The following is a 17,025-nucleotide window of genomic DNA, read 5'->3' as shown; positions in this document are numbered from 1 at the left end:
TTGCAAGGGATTTGGAACTCCCAGGCTTCCCAACAAGAAAAAGAGGGATTTTCAGCTCAATGCAGATGACCATCATGAAGACATTTTCCTTCAAGGCCAGGTTTCTTGCTATGGTATCTTGGAGGTGCACACCACTCAGGAATAAGTCCTGCATCAGAGAGATTTCTTCCAAAATCTTTTTCTGGGTATCATAAGGCTTTGGAAGGACCTGGCTGATAGCACTCCTATACGCCTCTTTCTTTTCTAAGGATGCATGATAACAGACCCCAACTGCCAGCACCAAGGACCAGAAAATGTTGTTTCTCTCAACAGTACTCTTTGGGGACCTCTTCTCAGCAAGGTACTTCTCCAGCTCCCTCAGCAGGAGTTTACTGCGCTTGTAAAACCACCTGAACACTTCCATGCAGCGTTCCACATCCCGCAGGCTGACAAAGCTGCACTCATCATCCCTCTGCCTCATGTATTGCTGGGAAGTAAAGAGCACCTCTGTTATGAGCTCTGCCTCACTCTGCTCCATGGGGATGTGTTCAGTTACTTTCTGGACAATCTGCTGTATGTATATTTTTTCAGTTAAGTTGTTCAGCTGCCCAAAATCCCACACCAATGGGATCATGCTGGGTGGGAGTGCATGGACCCGGTACACAAGCTGTCTCAATGGAATAGAGCCGAGTTTATCCTTAGTCTCTTCTGCTTTGACACGGTAGCCCAATCCAGCTAATTCCAGGCGCTGAATCATCTCTGGTGTGTGTTTCCGATAAGGGTTGCAGGCTGCTATGATCTGCAGGCCAGAGCCAGAGACCAAAGGCTTCCCCTGCACTGTGCGGTCACACAGGACCTCCTTGATGCTGCTTATAGCCTCTGTTGTGTTGGCTTCATCAAAAAAGAGGACTGTGTCCAACCCATGCTGCTCCTTGTTGGTTTTAGCAAGGGCTTCTGCTTCTCTGATCCTGGCATAAATCATCTCTGCAGTAGTACCCCCATGAACCTTTACGAGTTTCATATTCTCCACCTCCATGTAGCTCCTGCGTAACTTGCACAGGAACTTGATGAGTCTGGTTTTCCCGCAGCCCGTTTCCCCCATGATCACCACAGGGATGTTGCATCTGAATCGCATCTCAATAGCCAAGATCTTCAGCACGTTGTCTGTTGTGAGTTCGTATGTCTGATCAGGGTCTATTACCCAGGGGATTCCCAAAACCATGCAAAGCCTCTCTAGCTTCTCATGACGGGGCAACTGATCAAACGGAATATTGAAGGGAACTCTCTGGAGTAACAAGCCATTGTACAGCTGTAAAGTCATGGCATTTCTCTTGATAATGTTGCCATTCAAAGGATTAATGGCATCAACACCCTGTCTGCCATGAGGCTGAAAGTGGAAACCAATGAATGTCATTGACACATGATCTGCATTGAAAAACAAGTATGGATGAGGCTCAGACTCCCACTTTTTCCGAATATGGAAAGGAAGAAGATCTTCTTCTGCAACATTCTCCAGGTTGGAGGATTGCCTTCCTGGACTCTGATCAGAAATGCTCAGGGAGGGGGTTGCAAAATCCCTTGCCATTAAAATCATGAAGCTAACAACAAAGTTTTTGAAGCCTTGCAAAGTGTCCTGGACAAAATCAGGGTTGCAAAAGTCAGAAGCTTCACAATCTCTCAACTGGGTGTTCAGAAACCAGGTGAAGTTTCGGAGTTCTGACCAGGAGGGGTCTGTGATCCCACAGTGCAGGAGGAACTGCTGCAGGCATTCTGCTGGGCTCCCTTCCACAGAGTTTGCTATGTAACAGAATGTGTCCAGGTTGCACCCCTGGTCAAATCTTCTCAGATACTGGAAAGGTCTCTGGAAAGCCTCACTGCAAAATTCTTCTTCATCCATTCCTGGGTCCGAAATATCCCCAGGCTGGTTCCTAAGTGTCTCCATTTCCAGTACCTCCTTGGGGGATTTGCATGTTACTTTAGGGAACACATCAAAGAAATTATAATTCTGGCTTGCTGACTTCTGGGAAAGAGAAAAAGAAAATCCGTCATCACAAAGGTGCAGCCCTAAGCATCTTCATTTTGTTTAATCTGTTCCTATCAGTATTCTTACCTAAAATCACAGGCCTGAGTAACAGCAGGTAGCCTATGCAACTGGGACACTTTTTCCCCTGTACATCACTTCTGCTTCATCACAACAATTCACCCTATTTCCTCCTACAGTCTTCTTCCTGTAACATCAGTCCTTTGTGATCTCCCGCCCCTTCTCAGTGCTACCTCAAAGGAAATGAAAACTTAACTCCAGAAACTGTTATTTTATCCTGACACTTCTGCACTCCGTTCTTACAGCTGGAATTTACTGCCTGGTTTTAACATCACTTTGTACAACACCAGGGACACCACTTTGTAGTGTAGATGCACAGTACCCCCAGTACAAACAGGGGATTCCTGTGCTACATTTATAGTCAATCTCTATAACTCATATGTAGCTGTGTACAAGCATGTGCAAAGTGACTGAGAAATTCAAAGAAAACAGCTACTGCTGTATACATACGTGTCTTGCTGCTTTCTTCGGCACTGGTGATACCTCGAGGATTTCAATGATATACAAATGGCACTTCTGTCGTAGCCACATGTTTCCATTATTATCTGCCAGGTACTGCAAAACCAACAGCTTGAAGAGAAACTCTGGAATCCCACTTCGCACCTATCACAAAAAGACAACACAAAGGCATTCCCTTTGTATTTAATCAAAATTTCACAGAATCATAGGGCAGTTGAGGGTGGAAAGGAGCTCTGCAGATCATCTTGTCCAACCCCTGCTCAAAGCAGGCTCAGCTAGAGCAGGCTGCCCAAGACCGTGTCCAGTCAGGTTTTTAACATTGCCAGGGTTGGAGACTCTACAGCTTCCCTGGGCAACCTGCTCCAGAGTTGAACCACATTTATGGTAAAGGGTTCTTTATGTTACTTACCCAAGAATTACAAAACACATCCTACTGAAATGACTTACTGAAACAAAAGCTTTAAAGAAACAAATTCTGCAAGGATTCATCCAGAATTTGTAGGATAAGTCCGTGTGGGAGGGATGTACTTACTGAAGAGGTGATATCAAAGTGGAATATCATGGGCTTTGTCTGATGTTTTCTCTCCAGAAAAGGCAGAAGAGATTTTAGCACTTTGTCTTCATCCACTTCTGCCTCAATGAGTCTGATGGTTTTCAGAAGTTCTGTACAGTCAGGCTGTTCTTCTTGCAGTCTCTCATGTAGCCTCTTCACATACAGAGACTTCCCTGTTATCATCAAAAACACCACAAGAATTACAGCCCTCAGCATTGACTACACCATACTAAGGTCATAGCAGAACAAAGTCAAATGTCTAAGTACCCTGTCCTTGAAACCTCTGGACCTTCCAGAAAGACATTGCAGAAAAAGAAAGCCTAAATCTAGTTAGAGTAGCTACAGACAGCAATCCAAGTCGTTCCTGCTTTTGGCTACTGAAGGCTGTTATTACCCACATGGTTTGTTTTGCTCAGGCTACCTGAGAAAGGCTTTGCCCTTTATCTGGATTGAGTCTATTCTATTACTCAGTTGTTTCTAAAGTCAAAATGTTGGACAGCCAAAGCAGTGCCTGGGCTGCCCACCTCCCACAGCAACAGCAGCGAAGGAACAGGGCAAAAGCACAGCTAACAGCAGCTCTTCCTCAGTATTACCTCAGTGATTTGCAGCTCAGGAGCTCCAATGTCAGAGATGCATCTTTGTGTTTAGTCACCCCTGATAGGCATCTCTCTAGTGACTATACCTAATCGCTTTTTAAGCCTGTGTAAAGCTTTGGGTTCCACAATTTAACTAAGCACTGTTTGAAGAACCACTTTCTCCTGTTTGCTTTTCATCCTGCTGAGTAGTTCTACTTAATGCCTTCTAGTTTTTGCAGTAAGAGACAGCCAAAGATCCTTTCCCATGCAAGAGCAGGCAGGCTTTTACAGTCCTTGCCCCATCCCACATACATTTTCCCACAGGCATATTTCAACCTCAGGAGGTCAAATTAATCTTCCCCAGCATTAGCTCTCTAGTTTGTGTTAATTATGTAAGTCAGTAGTAGGAGACAGGGATCAGATTAACAAGATGAACCATCTCTAGAGATGCTTATCTCAGGACAAGATGAGCTGTCCTTACAGCTTCCACCTCGCTCCACTATGGTCTGAATCACTCTTTTTCACTGGATGCTTATGACTTGGACACAAAACCTGGCAAGGTGAACACTACTCTGGTTTTCAACACTCAACAGACCCCACTTCACATGTGACACCTTACCCACACCAGCTCTTTTGGAGGACACAATCCCAACACACATGTTGTCCTTGAACACAGAAGCAGCTGAGACCGAGGGCTGAGCCACTCTGTAGTGGTGCTGAAGGTATTGCTGGATTTCAGGCAGTTGCCTCTGGGGTATCAAGGGCACTTTGTACTGGCTGAAGACAGAAGGGATGTAGCTGTGCTCCCTCTCGCAGTTGCACAGAATGATGAGGCGATAGGTACTGTTGTAGTGCTGCAGGTGCTGGAACAGCTCCTCTGCTCTGCAGCTCACATCATAGCTCAGCTCATCTGCATACAGCATGGTGTAGATCTTCTCTCCTCCACTGCAGGGAATGAGGCACCTCCTGAGGAAGAGCCCCACTTGCTCAGCAGTGGTCTGAGGAGTGCACAGGAGAACTTCATCGAAGGTGGGAAGGGGCTGGCTGGGGCTGTTCATGTAAACAGCCAGAGCAGATGTAAGCACCTCAGAGTGAGGGCATGTGATGAGGTTGGGCTGACCAACACGCAGGAGATCCTGGGGGAAGTCTCGTATGACCTGCATTCTCTCACGGCTGGCCAGACTCTTGAGCAACTCACCCAGCGTGTCGATATCCAGGCAGTTGGGAAGGAAGGAGCCCATGTTGTTCATGTAGCACTCCCAGAGGTGCTCCAGCTGTGCAGTCAGATCCTTCCCCCCATCCTTCATCACTTGGAAGTCAGAAATAGCCTTCCTTGAGCTGGGAGGTACCTGGTTCCTGGAGGCTCTAAGGACATCCACCTCAGTGCAGTTGTGTTTCAGGAATGAAAGCATCATGAGGGTGCTGTGGCTGAGCTTCCCTTGCCCCAGCTCTGTGCACAAATACACCAGCTGCTCTGCGGTGTAGTAGTTCAGGTAGAAATGCTGCAGTCGTTTCTCATACATGAAGCTCTTCCAGCTCTCCAGGAAGCTCTCCATTGTCTTGCAGAGGCTTGGGAGCACAGTTGCCATATTTCCTTGTGCTTCTAGCACTGGGATCGATCCCAAAGAGAAGTCCATGAGAACATACGATTCTCTTTGGGGTGAGCAATACACATGGGCAAGCCAGGAGCGGAAGAGCATGTTCCCAGCTGAGTAAAGGTCTATAAAGGCCTGTGCAAGTCTTTGGACATTGAAAAAGATCTGTGTGAGGATAGAGGAGAGATTAAAAACACACTAAGTGGATTTACCAACACAACTCCCAGTTATGACACCACAGAAGGTTTAATGAAATTAAAGACATTGGTCCCAAGCCAGGTATGTCAGGCTTGTACAGTAACCAGATTCTCTAAAAGCCAGTAAGGAACCCCCTGCTTGCTACAAAAGCACAGCAACCCTCCCAGCCAGGAGACTTCCCAGAGAATGAGGGTACCAGTCCGTTGTCCAGTCTCCTGCTCAGTTTCATCTTCAGATGGAACCAAAGAAGTAGGAACATCTCTGCCTGCTCCCACTCATCCCCAGCAACTCAGCTCTAACCAAAAGTCCTAAAAACCAACCCCAGCCTCAACATCAGCACTAGGGTTTGAAATCTGACCTCAGAGAACTTCTCCACCTCCAAGCCTTGCTCTCCCTTTGCTGACATGAGCATCAGTTTGTTCTGCAGCTCACGGAGCTCTGCCAGGGAGTATTTCCAGGATGCCTCATTATCTCCAGAGCTCCCCGGGAGGGTGAAGCGCAGGACACTGTCCAAACAGACCTGCAGAGAACAACCCATTAGTGCTGCTGTGCACTGAGGGCCTACATCTGAGGTTGTGCTGTGCCCAGCAAGGGGAGTGCTTCTAAGGCAGCAGCTCCCAAGAAGGGCTGTGCAGAATGGGAGAACAGCTACAGCTCATCTCCCACCCTGCCAGCAGTGCTGCCTGCAGGAGGGGCAGGCCTCACCTTTTGGCCATCAGCTGGTGCTCTGAGAACATATATTCCTCTGCTGTTGATGGCAGCTGCCAGTGACAGTGACGACAGCTCCACAGACCCATGGCTCTCTTTCACTGTTTTCAACCACTCCAGGCATTGAGCTGAAGCACGCTGTGGGAAGAGAAGACATGGCACTGCTCTAATTGCTTCCTTGACAGTTCTTTCCAGGATTATACCTGTGTTCAAGACAAACAGCTTAGGCTGGCATAACAGTTACAGGATGAGGAAGGAAGAAAGGAATGACTACAGGCCACAGCTCAGCCTTCTGCATGGCTATGCCTCACCAACACCATGAAAGACTGAACGAAACCAAGCCCCCAGTGCTTCAATGCCTCTTGCTACAGAGCACACCCTGCTGCGAAGAGTGGGACACAGTTCTGCACCATCACTCCAGCTCTGGAAAGGGGAAAGCTACACCATGTCACGCATGAAAGCCTCAGCAGTGCTCTGGAGCTATCCATGCTATACCAGCTACAGTCACTGCAGGGAGTTGTTGTGCCACAGAAACAAAGATATTTATCTTCCAATAACAAGAGCTGCTGTGATTCCCCACACGAGTGTGATTTGCCCTGTGCAGTCAATCTTCCAACCATTCTTGGCAGGCAGAAACAAAAGAGGATGCAAAGGGGACCTGCTGCAGCAGAACTCACCAGTTTCTTGGGAAGATTCTTATCACTGTCCAGGGCTCGCCACAGCTTCTTCAAGCACTGCATGAAGTCATCAAACCCTGACTCTTGCCTAAGCTCATAGAGCAGTGAAGAGTAGCCATGCACAGTGTCATGGAAACATGCCACACGGTCTACGTCCATGTCATTCTCCCCAGCAGAGATGGATGCCAAGTCCACAAATACCTTCAGCTCGTTTATACCTTAAGTGAGAAAAACACATGGACGAACAACAAATGAGGGAGCTTCAATGCAATTCCACATCACCACCTTCTATGGAAGATGCAGGAAGAATGCCTTTGACCAGCATCTCCTGTGTAGTGTCCCCCTGCCCGTCCTGCCAGCAGCTTCACAAGGCAATTCACCTGCATTAGTGATACCCTTGGCCCTGGCTTCTCTCTGTGTAGGGCCTTGGCCCTCTCTTCTCTCAGGCTCACAACCAGCATGGAAGCAGTGCCAAGGGTGCCTCTGCATTTAAGACAACTGAGCTGGTGACACACAACTAACCAGACCCCTGCCATCTTGTTAAATGGGTGGCCTCTGTTCTCTCAAACAACTCATCTGAACTATTACAGCTATTACAACCCTTCAGACCAAGCCGGCTATCAACCAGGGTAGCTACCGAGTCCTGCACGAGACTACAGTGGCATGGGCATGTTTAAAGGGACTGCTTCTTAGCACATTCCACACCAAAGCCTGTAAGAGATGCTTGTAACTATCAATTCCAGAAGCTGTGAAGGCATAAAGCAGATGGGTCAGGGATATGGCATTCTTTCTGCCTGCACACAAACTGGCATCCTTGCTAGTACTATCTGTCCTATTCCTGGGTGGGCAGCACACACCTTTCAGTGCTTCTCTGACCCAGCAGACAAACTCCTTTTGCTGAGCCAGCTCCCCCAGACACCCACGACGGTTCACAGTGATCCCCTGCAGCAGTTCCTTGGCATGCATAAGCTCAGGGCTGATGGAATCCAGCTTTTGTGTCTTGTACAATTCAAGCTTTTCTGTCTAGAAAGCAAGCAGTAAAAACAAACCTTCACTCTAGATACAGGGAATACAATGTGTTCTCCAGCCAGGAAAGTCATGCCCCGAACTAAGGTATACACAAAAGCATTTTGTTTGAATGCTTCATTTTTATCTCAAATAAGCCCTTTGTGACAGGGAATGGTTGTTGACAGACTGGGACAGACTTGTGGGAACAATCAGATTTACCCAGGCTTTTCCAACACCCTGACAGTACAGAGCCAAAGGGAATACTTACTATGTGCAGCAAGTTCTCCAGGACACTGAAGTCACCAGAAAGGTTTAAATTCTCTTTGACAGTGGCAATGATCTTTGCAGCATCAAAAGCTAAATGCATTTCACAGTATTGCTGGATCTGCTCAAATCGCTGACTGACCCAGCCTCTGTCATCTCCAGCACTAAGCTCACACATGATGTTCAGTTCGGTTTCGATACCTTCAGGATCATTCCTGAATTTCTGAAAGATTTTATCAACTGCAGAAAGCGTGAGACTTCCAGCTCTGAGATCATCACACAGCCTTTGATAGCTCTCAAAACAAGGCCTGAGCAGGGCACCGAAAACATCATCAAGGTCCAATACATGCTCCTCCTCTCCCAGACTTTCACACTCCCTTCTTGCCTCCTGGGCTGCTTCCTCCCAGAACTGCTGGAAGATGATGCTGCCCCTAAAAGTGTGCATCTTCTGGGCAAATTCTTTCAGTTCCGGGCTCAAGCTGTAGTAGGTCTGTAGGGATCTCTCTCCCACATTCACAATTGTATTTAGTCTTTTTAAGTTAAGATCTTCCAAATGTTGGAATTCCACTTCACCGACATTCACTTTAAAAGAGAGACAGGTCAGAGATGGATCAGGTGTCCAGCCTGCATCCAGCTTAATTCATCTAATCTGCTGAGATGCTATTGGGCATGTGGACCCTACAGATATCATCTGATACACAAGCATTTGCTCGATCCCTCAAGCACTTCAGGCTTACACTTCCCCCACCCCTTCCTCATCGCTGCTACAGTTCAGAATAAAACCTGCTTACAAAGCCCAGTCATTGTCAAAGAAAACCACGTTTTCCCAAGTTGCCACTTCCAAATGGCTCCTCAAACACTACCTTTCACAGATGCCTGCACCTTCCTACACATGCTCAGAAAGGTTCCTATTGCTTTTTTCTCTCTTCTGACAAGTGCAACTTCTTCTTGCCTCCTCTGCAGGAACTCTTTCAGTCCTCTCCGAAGTAGTTCTTTGCCTTCAGGTAACAAGTGCTGGTTCTCTGAAAGAAAAATACTCATCTGTAGTCACAAGGCAGAGGCTTCCCACCCCCTGCACCCATCACTCCAGTTTGGATTTGCAGAGTCACACACACAGTGAAATGCAAACAACCACAACTGGAGCTGGGAGCTCCGTACAAAAGGCAGCACTACCAACTGCTGAAGCTCCTAGTTAGCATTACTAATCACCGAGTAGGCCATCGATCACTACAATGACGCCCTAAGACAAGACTGCCACTATGAATGGTGCTCTTACTTATCTCATAGATGGAGATGAACTGTTCCTCATGCTGGAAAATCTCTTCCAGATGTTTCACAAGGATACTCCCACTCTGAAGGTCATTGGTGACATTCACAAACACAGAGTCTGCAGTGACCATCACATTCTTTGCCTCATCTGTCAGCTTTTCTAGAAGCTTTGTGTTTGTTCCTGTTCCAGAAACAAAGCATGCAAAACCCAAATCAGCCCCGCTCCACAAACACCAGGCAGAACCAACAACTATCTATGATACAGAGTCATAGAATCCTAGAGTCCTTCCACTTCCCATTCAAATCCCTACCCAAAAGCCCGTGAACTCATCACATCACCCTCCAGTCCCTGATGTCTTCCTGAGCAGAAACAACCAGGACTCAGGAGAGCAATTCAGGAACCTTCCCATGCACAGCCCATACCCAAAACCCGTGAAGGAAGTACGAGCCATTTTGATCCAGCCACACAACCAGCACTTCAGCATTTTTGTGTAGCAATAACTTATTAGAACCTCAGAGGGAGAAGTTATGTTCTACAAATCCACCTGAGCTACAGGCTCAGTGGTCCAGTACAAATCCTGAAGTGGATGCAGTGGATTAGCACAAGAGGAATGCCAGTTTCCTCTTAGCCTTTTCTCTCCAAAACCAGGCTGAATAACTTGAGCTTTGTGAAGAGGAATAAAACAAGAACAGGACAATTTTTATGTATTTGCTGCTCTGTGAAGTGGGAGTGGTGAGGCCGAGAACAGCTTTTCATAAGGCTCCCAAAATGTAACTAACACATACCACTAAAGCTGAAGACACGTTTGATGTCAGGCCACGTGAGCACATGGTGCAAAATCTCATCAAAGTCATCCTTAGACTGTCCAGTCCTCACTGGCCATGACTTCACAATGATCGTTGATACAAGCTGGCTGAATCTGTCCAAGTTGTAGGATGAGATCTTCTCAAGGAGATTGCTCTGAGTCTGCTCAAGGAATACAAGGGGGGGGGGGGGGGGGGAATGCATCAGCGGTCTGGATTACACCATGTCCATCTGTCTCAAGGTGAGACATTGATGCCAAGAAGTCACACCTCCAGCATTGAGGCACTGCAGAAAAGCCTCAGCTCATGACTGACCCAGAAGCCAGGATGGCGAGAGCATTACAAGTACTTTTCAAGACCCTTTATAAGTAGATCCTTACTTCCTGATTCCTTATCAATCCTTCTTTTATTGGTTTAACAAATGTAAACCATCCACAGAACCTCAAGCCATGACAGCAATGTACACCTCTCCTTCCACCCCAATGCACATCGCTACACCGTGCAACAGGATCTCCTTGCAACAGGAAATTCCACTTTTCCTACCTTGAGAGAAAATACACTACCTGGCAAGCTGCAGTTACAGCCTCTGTGGCACAGTCACAGAAGCACTGGTCAATAGAAGAGTCAAGCTGTGGAAATCGGTAGTACTGACAGCAGTAGACCAGGATTTGGTTAACTGGAGGCTCCTACAGGGCAAAAGGGAGATTTCAGCTTAAAGTTTCTAAAGTGATTCTTCTGAAAGTACAAAGGAGTGCTGCTACAAAGACAACAAAAGGAACTAATATGCACCTCTCCAAGCCAAGCTTCCACCAGGAAATACTTGTTTCCTGATTATACCATAAAAATCAATGGCTTAAAATATTTTGCAACTGATGTAGAAAGGAGATGAGGAGATAAAGAAGCTCAGTTTAGAAACAGCCTACACGTTTGGGTGTGCGTTTGGGAGCCTGGAGAGGAATTGTCATTTCTGCAGAATGAATGAAGAGACAGGCACCAACTTTGCTCTGTAAGTCCTTGGGCACTTATTTTACACTCATTGTTTCTTAGAACTGCAGGGGTGGTAGCTGGACATTTTCACATCCAATTTTTAAGCCTCTAGAACACAGTTTACAACAGCAATGGCAACTTTTATGACCATAGTTACAGTGTTTTCACATGCCCATTCAGGCTCTAGAAGCTATTCTCTGTGCACAGCAGAAGACTGTCTATCTGCTCTGGATGTGGCCCACCAGCATGCAGTGCCTGCCTGTAATCCCCCCTACCTCCTGAATTCTTCTCTCCAGATCCCCAAGTAAAGTTGTCTTCCATTTCACAGTGAACTGCTCATCTGGAAAGCTGATCTTCACAAACGCATCCCAGGCCTGCAGGTGAGAAGCAAACAAACCCAAACCACTAAGTGCTTAGATTTAACATTCAAATAAGGAAATGAGAAGAACTGTGCTGAGGCTCCTCAGTTTGCCATCCTTTCAGAGGTTTCTATCCAGAAGAAAATGAGCACTCCCAAAGCTGCAAAAGGCAACTTTAAAGCCCAGGGTCATAATGCCCCAGCTGCTAAAGGAGCCACTTGGGTGAACCATTTCCACCTTGATGCTGGAAACTGTCCCAGGAAGGGCTGGGAGCAGAGCAAGTCAGGCCATAAGGATCTGCTCTGTACTTTGCCTGCTGGAAGCCAGTAGGACGTACAGCATGAGCAGGACAACTCCAGCTAAACACCAATAAGGGGCAGTTCCTCATCCCAGAATGCCTCTTGGAACAATAGATTAAAAGGAGAAACAAAGTTTAAAACAATGCAGCTTCGCAGCTCGTAGTCCTTACTGCCTGTCCCCATCTCATTCCTTATGCAGCCACAGTTCCCACCAAAGAGCCATTAGACTCAAGACTACACAGTTAAGCGATAGTAAAACACTGTATTATAATAAGATGACAAACCTGAAGTTCCCAATAAAAAGAGAACTTCACATACTCCGAGTGTTCTTTCACTAACTTCTCTTTTAAAGCATTTCTGAACCAGGTTCGAGTCTCTCTCAGAGCTTCAGTGAATACTTCCACCATTGGAGCATTCTGCACAGCATCTCCTGGAACCTGCCACACATACAAAGGAAAGGGCGATTAAATAAATAAACTAACACAAGAACAGTTCAAGCAGGACAGCAACATACAAGTGATTTGAGTATTTCTAGAAGAGAAGGCCTAACTGCCTCCAAAGCACCAACATGCCCAGCACAGACCCACCTCTATTTGAGTAAAAGATAAAGGGAGGCTGGAAAAACACAATGCTTACTAATAGCTTGTGCTTAAGATCACTTATTCCAGGGAGTAAAGACAACATGTGTTTAAGGGTAAAAAATAAAAACCCAGATAAAACAAACCCCCTGACAGGCAGCTGAGGCTTGGGACCTGACTTCAGCAAGAATCAAAATCATGAAGTGATTTCACATCTACGTGAAAATACCACAACCTTGGTTCATTGAGAGTATCAAGGTTTCCAAATTGAGAATAGCTGTGATATAAACCCAGCCCCTTGTACCACTGCTGTAATACTTCAACCTGTCTTGCTCCTATCAAGCCCTGAATGGTTCCTTGGTGCTCACTGTTGTGGGCTGAAGTCCGGCAACCTTTGAAAGCACCATGGCAGAAGTGACAGGAACGATGAACAACTCCCCCCGCTTTATGTACTTGCAGATCTTCTTGTGCAGCTTGAGGCAACAGGTCAGGCAGGACTGCCAGGAGAGAGCTTCCAGAGCCCTGAAGGACAGGAATGAAGAGGGAGAATTTCTTTTCTGCTCAGAGGAAAAGTAAAAGCCACCTCCAAGTTCAATGCAGTGAGGCAACGAACACCCTCCGCAGGTGGATTTAAAACATGCTGCTCTCTGACAGAGGTAGAAACTCAGGAATCTTCTACTCACACAGAACTCAGTGCACACATTCACACTACAAGCATACCACCACCCCACAGGCATGGTGTAAGTGAAAAGGACATCGCTCTCACAGGCATGCCCTTCAGTTACCTGGCCTCTTTCTCATCCAAGATACGCAGCAGTGTCTTTAGAAGGTTCTCTACAACCTAAGAATAGAAAGATAGGGATGTTCAGCTGTGGGAGGAATTTTAGAGAGCACTTTCTCATTAGTTATGGGGATGCTGTCAAAGAGGGAATTTCCTATTTTCCTGTGCCTTCTCCAGTGCTTTTAGAAGTACACTATGAAACTGCTGAAAAACCTGCTGGCTGCCAGGGTCAACACAGAGGTGGTTATTGTTTGTACAAACAAAACCTACACTTCTTCCAGTCTAGGGGTTTAAATTGATCATTACTTGCAGTGTAGAGTTCTGTCCTCACACAGACACAAGCGGTTTTGCCACAGGCAGGGAAGTCTCTCAAACCAGCAGCACCGTGACCAGCCCCCAGAGGCTGTGCAAAGGTAGTTTCAAGCAGCCATCTGAGGAGCTCAGGATTAAGGTATTTGCCATCCATCAGTGACTAAGAGCAAAGCCAGTGAAGCAGATCCTTCTCTCACCAATGCCAACACTCTTTGCTACAGAGACAAGCTCACATCTCCTCTTAGGATTCTCCTAATAATAATTCAGAGCAACTATTTTTGCTTTCAGCCAAATTTAAGCTGTTTGTGCTCTGACCTGCTACAAAGCACATTCCCTTCAGTGACAGGCAGTTCTACTAAAAGGCATGGTACAGCCCCGTTTCAGCCTTTATCCCTTAGCTGGGGAAAGCCACTGAAAGACAAACCTGAGGAGTGTTCCACAAATGGTCAGTGTCCTCTAGTTCTCTGTAAGAAACACCTTGAAGAATGGATAACAAATCACTGGAGAAGTCTTCTATAAATTCAGCCAGGCTCTCCAGGGGCAGCACACAGATCCAGGATTTGACCAGAGTCTTATCTATTCTCAGCAAGTAGCTCTTTGCTTTCATTAGCTGTAGTAGGGTCCTCCTTAAGGAAAGGCAAATCAAAATCTTCAAGTTTTCAAGGTGCAAAAGCCTAAGAGCTCACTCAGTCCCAGAGGACTCATTCTCACTCCTGTTCAATTTACAGCTGAAGATCAGTAGAAGACCCCAAGACCCATGATCACAGAAGCAATGTCAAACTAGCAAGCAGAAGCCCTTGTGTTTGAAAGGTTATATACTGCACAGCCTTGCTATAAATCATAATCTCTAAGCAACCAATGCCTGTGTTCATGTACCCCAAATAGCCACCATCATGCCACATTTCTTATTTTTTAAAAACAAGAAAGAAAAAAAAGAGATTAAGATGATCACCACCAACTGCAGTGGCAGGACAACGGATGTGAGTAATAATCTTGGAAGACTCACGGATCTTGCCTTGTCCTTGTTTCAGCAAATGGAATCCCTTCCAGCCCTGCCCAGGCATCTTCTTCCATCAGCATGTGATCACACTGCAAAGGGGCACCAAAGAAATGCAGAAAAGGAAGAATCCACACCCAGTGATCTACTTGCTCCTCGATGCATCTCTGGCACAAGTTTGTCAGCTCTAACTTCAAACTAAAAGAAAAATACCAAAGCAAACACAGGAAGTGAAGAACAGCTTTTTACAGGATACAGGGATGCCACAGGGTGGGAGGGGAAGGCAACATCTCAATCTCGCTATGTACCTTCAGCAACTTGTAGTAATTATTTTAGCTCAATCTTCTCTTCATTGAAAAGAACACACAGTAAAAGTGTAAGGCTCAAAGCTGTAAGCCTACCTGAATCTCTTTGCACAAACTCCACTAACACAGCACTAAGAAGTGCCAATACTGTATCTATAGTTTCTACATGAACCCCCAGCTCACTCGGGGACTGGGTGACACCTATGTGCAGAGTCCAGCATCCAAGTGACAATTCTCAGCTTCCCTGGTTAGGCTGAAGCACCACAAAGCCTCCAAAAGGAAACATAATACCTGCAGCAGTGCAAGTGAAGAACTACACATCTGAGTACCAGATAAGCAGTGGGGTAAGAGCCTAATAAGCAGCAGTGAGGGGAAAAGAAAATAAATCAGCAAAGCTCACATGTAATGGTGCACATCAGAGGAGACAAGAACCACCCAAATATTGCATTTAAATTTAGAGGAGTAAACACATGATGATCCTGCCCACTGAAGTTTGTACGAATAGCGAACAGGTGAGCAGCTAGAAATGGTTTGACAGGAAAGGATAGCTTAGATTTTTATATATAAGAAAAGACAGCACTTGTAACCCATCGTACTACTCTAACAGTGACAAATTAAATAAGGGAAATCCCATTTGGGCAAAAGGAAAATAGTTTTCACATTCAGAAAGGTTTGTGACTGGTAAGAAGGCTCCAGAGGTTGGGGGTGAAATCTTCACCCCTGGAGCTCTTCAGAACTCCCCTGGACCTTGCCTGCACATTAGCCCTGCTTCAAGCAAGAGGCTGGAACAGAGACCTCCAAAGATACCCTCAGAAACCTGCGGTGTTTTCCTAATTCTCTGACACTAGAGAACTGATTTTCTTATTATTCTAGCACAGGGTGCTACACTTGCAGCAAAACCAGCCCAGCTGGTCATCTTGTAAGTACTCCAGTAATGTACATACCCAGCAGTGCTCAGAAAAGCCTTCCTGATACTGTGAATCTCATCCTGTATGGCTTGTTGTGGTGCATTATCCAGGCACAGGAGGCTACACAGGCTAGCCAGATCGCTTTTAGATGCTGGAAGCCCAAACATTTCAACTACTGTGAGAATGATGAGTCCCAGCGCTACTTTACTTTTTATTACTATATCCACCTGTGATGCTTTTGCATCTTCAGGTGCAAGGAAAGGAAGAGCAATTTTCCTCATATATTTTAGCAGCAGATCATTCACCTAGGATAAAACAAAAAGGGAAATTACAAACCAACCACAGCAGTAGATCCCCAACAAGTCTTTTTTTTCTGAAGCCATTTTCTTCTGCCAGCTACAGCATGGACATTCTAGCCCTGTACTCCCTTCTGGCACCGTGGTGGTACCAGGACCTAAGCACACATAGTACTGACCACCACCAGAGCATCAGGCATGGGACTGCAGCACCTGTGAGGGCTTGTAACCCTTCTCTGTCCTGCCAGCTCCCACCACCCAGCTACTGCTGCACCTTCCCATGCCCAGCAGAGCTGGAGAGCATCAAGGGACTGAGGCAGACCTTGGGAGGGGAACCAGTGAGCTGAACAGTTGGACACCCCATGCTGCCTTAGGTCACTGTCCCGTTGACTGCACCTTCCCGGTAGACTCCAGCTTCACTGGGAGTCAGTAAAGGGCAAGAGATTTCTGTCCCTATCCACAGCCCCCAAAAGCTACTCTGAAAGCACACCCAGGGGGTCTATAGTACTGTGGTACTTGGTGACACCAAAATCACCCTTCCACAAACCACCAGTGACACAGAACACTCATTGCCTCTGCTGAGCCAGGCAGTTATGCCATCTTGTGGCCTCTCCCTTGTCACCAGGAGGAGAGGCTGTGAAGATCTAGAAACGAGCAGCCCTGACACAGGTGAGAAGCCCTTAAAAAAGTAATGTGTCATTTCTGCCACAGTTCATAACTATGCTGCTTAGAACTGGGCCAGGAGGAGCCTGTCTCAAGAAAAGGTGGGTTTGGAGACAATAAGTGCAAGTAAGTTAACGACAACAAAACTGCAGGGCCAGGCTTAGGAAATCAATATCCAGACAGAAAACCCACTTAAGAAGTTACCACATCCCAGCTCTGCTGCTGACCAACACGGGATCTTCAGAACCCCACCTAACTGCAAAGGTGTGACTGAAGTTCATGGCAGTCACCCCAGAAGGATCCCCATCCATTCTGTCCCACCTGAACCTTCTGACAGGAAAAGCAAAACT

At 46.5% G+C, this 17,025-nt stretch overlaps 1 protein-coding gene across 1 annotated transcript in view; it reads right to left on the bottom strand.

Annotated features, from left to right (window-relative positions):
• The window catches only part of RNF213 (ring finger protein 213), a 47,498-nt gene that overhangs the window by 24,346 nt on the left and 6,127 nt on the right, over nucleotides 1–17,025 (bottom strand). Inside the window, 20 exon segments of the mRNA XM_034067603.1 lie at nucleotides 2–1,999; nucleotides 2,540–2,683; nucleotides 3,072–3,265; nucleotides 4,287–5,427; nucleotides 5,819–5,980; nucleotides 6,166–6,306; nucleotides 6,846–7,063; nucleotides 7,703–7,868; nucleotides 8,122–8,699; nucleotides 8,981–9,139; nucleotides 9,394–9,567; nucleotides 10,173–10,353; nucleotides 10,754–10,876; nucleotides 11,453–11,551; nucleotides 12,120–12,272; nucleotides 12,782–12,935; nucleotides 13,199–13,254; nucleotides 13,931–14,132; nucleotides 14,513–14,707; nucleotides 15,750–16,021. Of these exon segments, the coding sequence (XP_033923494.1) occupies nucleotides 2–1,999; nucleotides 2,540–2,683; nucleotides 3,072–3,265; nucleotides 4,287–5,427; nucleotides 5,819–5,980; nucleotides 6,166–6,306; nucleotides 6,846–7,063; nucleotides 7,703–7,868; nucleotides 8,122–8,699; nucleotides 8,981–9,139; nucleotides 9,394–9,567; nucleotides 10,173–10,353; nucleotides 10,754–10,876; nucleotides 11,453–11,551; nucleotides 12,120–12,272; nucleotides 12,782–12,935; nucleotides 13,199–13,254; nucleotides 13,931–14,132; nucleotides 14,513–14,707; nucleotides 15,750–16,021 (6,510 nt within the window).

The sequence above is a fragment of the Melopsittacus undulatus genome, chromosome 11 (assembly GCF_012275295.1).
Source record: "Melopsittacus undulatus isolate bMelUnd1 chromosome 11, bMelUnd1.mat.Z, whole genome shotgun sequence".
NCBI classification, from domain to species: Eukaryota; Metazoa; Chordata; class Aves; order Psittaciformes; family Psittaculidae; genus Melopsittacus; species Melopsittacus undulatus.
The sequence above is the reverse complement of the archived record's forward strand: the minus strand, read 5'-3'. Positions and strand labels throughout refer to the sequence as shown.